An 8795-nucleotide genomic window follows, 5' to 3' on the forward strand; every position below is an offset into this window, starting at 1 on the left:
CGTACACATTTACGTGTATGATTAGTGTACGATTGAATCGAGGGCGTCACATCCCCCTCTTCTCTCTTGTAATGAATTGAGTTTCCCCTTTGAAGTTATCTTATCGGATTGAGTCTTTAAAGATTTGAGAATACTTGATGTATGTCTTGCCGTGGATATCTGTGGTGGCAATGGGATACCACGTGCCACTTGATGTATGTTTTGGTGACCAACTTGCGGGTTCCGCCCATGAACCTATGCATAGGGGTTGGCACACGTTTTCATCGCGATTCTCCGGTAGAAACTTTGGGGCACTCTTTGAGGTTCTATGTGTTGGTTGAATAGATGAATCTGAGATTGTGTGATGCATATCGTATAATCATACCCACGGATACTTGAGGTGACATTGGAGTATCTAGGTGACATTAGGGTTTTGGTTGATTTGTGTCTTAAGGTGTTATTCTAGTATGAACTCTAGGGCTGTTTGTGACACTTATAGGAATAGCCCAATGGATTGATTGGAAAGAATAACTTTGAGGTGGTTCCGTACCCTACCATAATCTCTTCGTTTGTTCTCCGCTATTAGTGACTTTGGAGTGACTCTTTGTTGCATGTTGAGGGATAGTTATGTGATCCAATTATGTTAGTATTGTTGAGGAAACTTGCACTAGCGAAAGTATGAACCCTAGGCCTTGTTTCAACGCATTGCAATACCGTTTACGCTCACTTTTATCATTAGTTACCTTGCTGTTTTTATAATTTCAGATTACAAAAACCTTTATCTACTATCCATATTGCACTTGTATCACCATCTCTTCGCCGAACTAGTGCACCTATACAATTTACCATTGTATTGGATGTGTTGGGGACACAAGAGACTCTTTGTTATTTGGTTGCAGGGTTGCTTGAGAGAGACCATCTTCATCCTACGCCTCCTACGGATTGATAAACCTTAGGTCATCCACTTGAGGGAAATTTTCTACTGTCCTACAAACCTCTGCACTTGGAGGCCCAACAACGTCTACAAGAAGAAGGTTGTGTAGTAGACATCAGATTGCTAGTGACGAAGTAATTCAAGAGGATGAAGATGCTTATGATGACGACGAAGAGCAAGAGGAAGGGTTTCATGGTAATGATGTTGGTGACTTGGATGCGTACATAGCGCAAAAGGACATGGATCGTGACTTGCCTTTTAGGCGTCTATATGCATATGAATCAGATGACGAGGCTCCAGTTGAACAGTTGGACGAGGATGGATTCACAAAGGAGGAAAACCAAATCCACTTTGAGCTGACGGGCTTAGAAAAAAGAACTCACTTGTTTAAAGATCTTAGCCTTGCCCATAAAGCTGTTGTTGACGGTGGAATGAGAATGACGGCGATTGAGCCAACACCATGCCCGGATCCAGGAGAACCAAGGGTGGAGAATGAGGACGAGAATGCTTATTTGGAGAAAGGAGTGAAATTTCTGAGCTTGCCTATGCTGAAGTTTTGGTTGGCTGACTATGCCATTCGGAACCATAGGCCAATTTATGTTGAGCACTCCGACATGAAGTTGCATTACACCGTGAAGTGTGAGCATGAAGGATGCCCATGGAAGGTTCATGCAAGAAAGCTTAAAGAAACCGAAGAATGGGTGTTAAGAAGTTGTGTTGCCACTCATAGGTGCAAACCGCCATCTAAATGACTTCGAACGACACACCGTCAACTCATATCTGAGTATCTCGGATACAAATCGATGAAAGACATAGGCTTGGATCCCACTGTGAAAGTGAGGTTTCTAATGCGGACGGTGAAAAAACAATTTGGTTATGAAGTCAAGTATGGGAAGGCATGGAAGGCAAAGGCAAATGCTATTAGGATGTTGTATGGTGGTTATGAAGAAGCATACAACCAGCTCCCAAGGTTGTTGGTCGTGATTGCACATAAGAACCCGGGCATGTTTCATGTGGTCGAGGATCACGAGGGAGTGTTCCACGATGCCTTCTGGAGTTATGGACAATGTGTGGAGGCGTTTCAGCATTGTCGTCCGGTCTTGTCTATAGATGGCACATTCTTGACCGGTAGATACAAGGGCACACTAATGGTAGCAATGGCGCACTCATCAAACGACAACGTGTTGCCGTGTGCATTTGCTTTGGTGCCTTCCGAGCACCAAGACAACTGGGAGTGGTTCATGGGTCATGTTAGGCACAACGTGATTGGGGCTAGGGAGGTATGCATCATATCGGACCGGCACCATGGCATACTCAAGGCAATGGACATTGTTATTCCAGGATTTCCAAAGCTTCACCACAGATGGTGCATGAGGCATTTCGTGGCCAACTTTTACCGGGCATGTAAGAGCAAGGAGCTCAGCAAAGACCTTACCCATGTATGTGTGGACTTCACCACCCAAGGTTTCGATGCTCGGTACAACAAACTCTTTGCAGCGGTGAACGAAGGGGGAAAAGAGTTCTTAACTAGGAATTTAAGCGAGAAGCACAAGTGGGCACGCGCTCATGACGATGGTGGTAGGCGATATGGCGACATGAAGAGCAATCTGGTAGAATGTTTCAACAATGTGCTGAAGGGTGCTCGTGCATTACCGGTGACTGCAATAGTGGAGTACACATTCTTCAAGCTTAATGAGTACTTTCAGAGGCATTCTGAAGAGACTGCAAAATGGATAGGTAAAAAAGGATTATCCGGAAAAGGTTGATGAATGGTTGCAGTTACAAGCAAGCAAGTCTTCACGGCAACAAGTTATCATATTCGACGGAATTCAAATGATCTATCAAATTGATGAGCCAGGTGGCACAACGTGAGACAGTAGACAATATGGTGGTGCTACATTTGAGGTGTGTCTGAAGACTTGGTGGTGCCAGTGCGAGAGGCCTAGTAAGTATCATTGTCCATGCTCGCATTTGGTAACGGCGGCGAAGGCGAGAAACATACATGTTTGTGATGGAAAAACCGTGCGGATGCAAGAGTTCCATGTGGAAGCTACTAGGTTGACATGGGCGCCAAGATTTCACCCTTTCTTGGACCAATCACAGTGGTCTGAGTACCATGGCCCTCACATTAGGCCAGACCCTCTTCTGGAGGTGGAGACCAAGGGTAGAAGGAGAACTACGAGGTTCAGGGGTGATATGGATGACCTGGCTGGATACACTGGCATGAAACAATTTGGTAGCGGTCATTTCATGGAGGCTCCTGACACTATCAACTGTGGGGTGTGCGGTGAAGGGGGGCACAATGAGCGGACATGCAAGAATAGGAAAACCAAAAAAAGAAAAACAAGTCGTGGAGGTGGCACCGATGGTGAACGAGGTGGAAGAGGTGACGGTGGTGGTGGTCGAGGAGGCATAAGTGCTAGAGGTGGTGGTCGAGCAGGCACAAGTGCTAGAGGTGGTGGTCGAGCAAGCACTGTTGGGGATCGTAGCAGAAATTTAAAATTTTCTATGCATCACCAAGATCAATCTATGAAGTAATCTAGCAACGAGGGGAAGGAGAGTGCATCTACATACCCTTGTAGATCGCTAAGCGGAAGCGTTGCAAGAACGCGGATGAAGGAGTCGTACTCGCAGCGACGTGAGCTATTTATCTACAACATATTTGCAAAGACAATTTAGACTATGTTCATGATAATTAAGTTCATCTAATCAAATTATTTAATGAACTCCCACTCAGATAGACATCCCTCTAGTCATCTAAGTGAAACATGATCCGAATCGACTAGGCCGTGTCCGATCATCACGTGAGACGGACTAGTCATCAATGGTGAACATATCATGTTGATCGTATCTTCTATACGACTCATGTTCGACCTTTCGGTCTTCCGTGTTCCGAGGCCATGTCTGTACATGCTAGGCTCGTCAAGTCAACCTAAGTGTTACGCATGTGTCCCGAGGCCATGTCTGTACACGCTAGGCTCGTCAACACCCATTGTATTCGAACGTTAGAATCTATCACACCCGATCATCACGTGGTGCTTCGAAACAACGAACCTTCGCAACGGTGCACAGTTAGGGGGAACACTTTTCTTGAAATTTTAGTGAGGGACCATCTTATTTAAGCTACCGCCATTCTAAGCAAATAAGATGTAAAACATGATAAACATCACATGCAATCAAATAGTGACATGATATGGCCAATATCATTTTGCTCCTTTTGATCTCCATCTTCGGGGCTCCATGATCATCGTTGTCACCGGCATGACACCATGATCTCCATCATCGTGTCTTCTTGAAGTTGTCTCGTCATCTATTACTTCTACTACTATGGCTAATGCTTTAGCAATAAAGTAAAGTAATTACATGACGTTTAAGTTGACACGCAGGTCATAAATAAATTAAGACAACTCCTATGGCTCCTGGCGGTTGTCATACTCATCGACATGCAAGTCGTGATTCCTATTACAAGAACATGATCAATGTCATACATCACATATATCATTCATCACATCCTTTTGGCCATATCACATCACAAGGCATATGCTGCAAAAACAATTTAGACGTCCTCTAATTGTTGTTGCAAGTTTTTACGTGGCTGCTATAGGTTTCTAGCAAGAACGTTTCTTACCTACGCCAAAACCACAACATGATATGCCAATTTCTATTTACCCTTCATAAGGACCCTTTTCATCGAATCCGATCCGACTAAAGTGGGAGAGACAGACACCCGCTAGCCCCCTTATGCAACTAGTGCATGTCAGTCGGTGGAACCAGTCTCACGTAAGAGTACATGTAAGGTCGGTCCGGGCCGCTTCATCCCACGATGCCGCCGAATCAAGATAAGACTAGTAACGGCAAGTAAATTGACAATATCGACGCCCACAACTGCTTTGTGTTCTACTCGTGCATAGAAACTACGCATAGACCTAGCTCATGATGCCACTGTGGGGGATCGTAGCAGAAATTTAAAATTTTCTACGCATCACCAAGATCAATCTATGGAGTAATCTAGCAACAAGGGGAAGGAGAGTGCATCTACATACCCTTGTAGATCGCTAAGCGGAAGCGTTGCAAGAACGCAGATGAAGGAGTCGTACTCGAAGCGATTCAGATCGCGGTTGATTCCGATCTAAGCGCCGAACCACGGCGCCTCCGCGTTCAACACACGTGCAGCCCGGTGACGTCTCCCACGCCTTGATCCAGCAAGGGGAGAAGGAGAGGTTGGGGAAGACTCCGTCCAGCAGCAGCACGACGGCGTGGTGGTGGTGGAGGAGCGCGGAACTCCAGCAGGGCTTCGCCAAGCACTACGAGAGACGAGGAGGGAGAGAGGTAGGGCTGCGCCAAGAGGGAGATGATCTCGTGTGTCTTGCAGCCCCCAATACCTCATGTATATATAGGGGAAGGGGAGGGGCTGCGCCCCCATCTAGGTTCCCTCCCTAGGGGTGGCGGCAGCCCCAAAACCCATCTAGGGTTGCGGCCAAGGGGGGAGAGAGGGGGGCGCACCTAGGGTGGGCCTTAAGGCCCATCTGCCCTAGGGTTTGCCCCCTTCCCCTCTAGGAGGCGCCTTGGGCCTTGGTGGGAGGTGCCCCAGCCCACCTAGGGGCTGGTCCCTTCCCACTATTGGCCCATGTAGGCCTCCGGGGCTGGTGGCCCCACCTGGTGGACCCCCGGACCCCTCTGGTGGTCCCGGTACACTACTGGTGATGCCCAGAACACTTCCGGTGGCCAAAACCATACTTCCTATATATCAATCTTTACCTCCGGACCATTCCGTAACTCCTCGTGACGTCCGGGATCTCATCCGGGACTCCAAACAACATTCGGTAACCGCGTACATACTTTCCCTATAACCATAGCGTCATCGAACCTTAAGTGTGTAGACCCTACGGGTTCGGGAGTCATGCAGACATGGCCGAGACAACTCTCTGGTCAATAACCAACAGTGGGATCTGGATACCCATGTTGGCTCCTACATGTTCCACGATGATCTCATCGGATGAACCACGATGTCAAGGATTCAATCAATCCCGTATACAATTCCCTTTGTCTATCGGTACGATACTTGCCCGAGATTCGATCGTCGGTATCCCGATACCTTGTTCAATCTCGTTACCGGCAAGTCTCTTTACTCGTTCCGTAACACATCATCCCATGATCAACTCCTTGGTCACATTGTGCACATTATGATGATGTCCTACCGAGTGGGCCCAGAGATACCTCTCCGTTTACACGGAGTGACAAATCCCAGTCTCGATTCGTGCCAACCCAACAGACACTTTTGGAGATACCTGTAGTGTACCTTTATAGCCACCCAGTTACATTGTGACGTTTGGCATACCCAAAGCACTCCTACGGTATCCAGGAGTTGCACAATCTCATGGTCTAAGGAAATGATACTTGACATTAGAAAAGCTTTAGCATACGAACTACACGATCTTTGTGCTAGGCTTAGGATTGGGTCTTGTCCATCACATCATTCTCCTAATGATGTGATCCTGTTATCAACGACATCCAATGTCTATGGTCAGGAAACCGTAACCATCTATTGATCAACGAGCTAGTCAACTAGAGGCTTACTAGGGACATGGTGTTGTCTATGTATCCACACATGTATCTGAGTTTCCTATCAATACAATTCTAGCATGGATAATAAACGATTATCATGAACAAGGAAATATAATAATAACCAATTTATTATTGCCTCTAGGGCATATTTCCAACAAGCACAAGTGCTAGAGGTGGTGGTCGAGCAAGCACAAGTGCTAGAGGTGGTGGTGGTTGGAGAGGAAGCACAAGTGCTAGAGGTGGTGGTGGTCGGAGAGGAATGGTTGATAATGGACCGGCCTTCGGTTATTTGCTTAATCCAGATGGTTTATCTAATAGTAATGGTATATTATTTGTTCATACAATTCCTAGCATTTATTGATTTACTATATTTGCACATGTATCTCTTTGTGTCTTGTGCTAACAATTGTTCTTTTTGTAGGCATGGCTTCATCCGGTTCCAGCACGAGGCCGGCGTGCGCGGATCAAGAGGACATGCCGAAGACGTGGATGGAGGACAGGTTGGACAAGGAGAAGGAGAAGGATGTGCCCACACCACCATGTTGGTGTGGTGATGTTTGCAAGCTGAAGGTGTCCACGGACCGCAAGAAGTCATGGATAGAAGGTAGAAGGTTTTTCGTGTCTCCCAACTATGCACATGATCGTCGAAGGCCAACTAACGCATATGACATACCACCAGTATGTTGGGTGTACATACAAAAAACCTCATCAAGTTTGAGCTCATATTATTAACAAAAACATGATTTTTATGTAGTCGCCTCCTCCACTTTGCAAGTACTTCACTTGGATAGATCACGAGGTACCAAAAGATGTCCAAGAGGACCAACATCGAGATTACTTACGAAGGCAGCGCCTGTTCGAGGAGTCCTTTGCACGGGGATTGGAGCATGAGCGTCGTGAGAAGGAGAAGAACGAGCGCAAGAAGCGTGAGCAAGAGAGGGCACACAAAGAGAAGGAGGCTCGTCAAGAAGAGAGGGCAAGAAAACTTGCAAGGGCTCGCGATGCACGAGAGGAGGACGAGGCACATGACAAGAAGGGAAAGTGGCCCCGTACTACTCAGTAGACAAATGGAAAGGCACTGGCGTCGATGATGGAATGTCGAGACTTTGTTTAATGTATGAACTTGTCATTCGAGACCGTGTGTGGTCATGAACTACTTATGTCATTTGAGACATCATGTGTGAACTTGTTATTTGAGACCTTGTGTGGTCATGAACTACTTATGTGCAACCTATTTGAAATTATGTGCAAACTATACTTTGTTCATATTTTTGTTTGATTTCCAATGTTTAAAAATGTGTGCAACCTATTTGAAATTATGTGCAAACTATCCAGACCAGATGGCAAGGTCCGTGGCGTCTGGCTCGTTTTGGTCACGCAGGAGACCAGACACCTGTCTGATCTGTCTGATGCCCGATCCAGAGAGCCAGACGCCAGGCACCTTGGAGTCTGGGTCCCTATCCAGACCAGACGCCAAGGTCCCTGGCGTCTGGCTCGTTTTGGTCACGCAGGAGACCAGACACCTGTCTGATCTGTCTGAGCATTTTGCCAGTTTGCAACACACCCAGACGCTAAGGTCCCTGGCGTCTGGGTCCCTATCCAGAGAGCATTTTGCCTATTTGTAAGTGTGCACACCCAGACGCCAAGGTCCCTGGCGTCTGGCTCCCTATCCAGAGAGCAAATTTCGAGTGGATAAGATTCTTTGGTCCCACCTCTAGCCCTCACATCCATTCATCTCCACCTCTACCCCTCTCATTCCTTTCATCTCCACTCACTCTCACCTCTAGACCTCTCATCCACTCACTCTCATCCAGTACCCTAACCCCCCTCAAATCTCTCATGAATCGGTCTGGTTTCACCGTTGGATCTTTAGGATTTAGAAACTAGAAGGTAAATCAACTCCACCCCCATTTTTGGTTGGTTTAATGTATCATAGCTTTGTGTAAACCCTAGTTTGTTTTCCTCGTGGTTTAATGTATCATAGGTTAGGTACTAAGAGATTTGTGTGTTGTAGATGGCTAAGGGTACTCAGTGGGTGCTTAGCCCTATTGTTCATGTCGAAGGCTTGTCTCCATGTGTTGTGCAAGTTAGTGAAGTGGACCTCACTTTCGATTGGTTGAAGACTAAATTCATGTTGAAGCAAGGGTTGAAGGAAGAGGATTTTGTGTACTACGTCAGCAGGAAGCAGTCAGATGGCCCCGGGGAAAGAAAATTGGTTGACATAACTGATGATGACAAGATTCAAGAAATGCTGCAAGAATGGGGATGGAAAAGGGTTGTTGACTTGCATTGCTACAGGAAACCGAGTTATATGTGA

At 46.6% G+C, this 8795-nt stretch overlaps 2 protein-coding genes across 2 annotated transcripts; both read left to right on the forward strand.

Annotated features, from left to right (window-relative positions):
• The first annotated feature begins 1716 nt into the window (after window positions 1-1716).
• Window positions 1717-2679, forward strand: LOC147958687 (uncharacterized). Its single transcript, XM_087532250.1, has one exon. It carries the CDS (start codon window positions 1717-1719, stop codon window positions 2677-2679), a length of 963 nt encoding a protein of 320 aa, XP_087388376.1.
• A 4222-nt stretch (window positions 2680-6901) lies between these two features.
• On the forward strand, window positions 6902-7541 carry LOC147958688 (uncharacterized). The gene is made up of 2 exons (XM_087535762.1): window positions 6902-7156; window positions 7233-7541. Exons 1-2 carry the CDS (start codon window positions 6902-6904, stop codon window positions 7539-7541), a joined length of 564 nt encoding a protein of 187 aa, XP_087391888.1.
• The last annotated feature ends 1254 nt before the right edge of the window (window positions 7542-8795 follow it).

This window comes from Triticum urartu, chromosome 7A (assembly GCF_056163025.1).
Source record: "Triticum urartu cultivar PI428250 chromosome 7A, HENAU_Tu73, whole genome shotgun sequence".
NCBI lineage: Eukaryota > Viridiplantae > Streptophyta > Magnoliopsida > Poales > Poaceae > Triticum > Triticum urartu.

Coding starts and splice junctions, on each gene's coding strand:
- LOC147958688 (XM_087535762.1), top strand. CDS start 6,902: ATGGCTTCATCCGGTTCCAGCACGAGGCCGGCGTGCGCGGATCAAGAG. Junction 7,157..7,232: donor ACGCATATGACATACCACCA/GTATGTTGGGTG, acceptor ATTTTTATGTAG/TCGCCTCCTCCACTTTGCAA.
- LOC147958687 (XM_087532250.1), top strand. CDS start 1,717: ATGAAAGACATAGGCTTGGATCCCACTGTGAAAGTGAGGTTTCTAATG.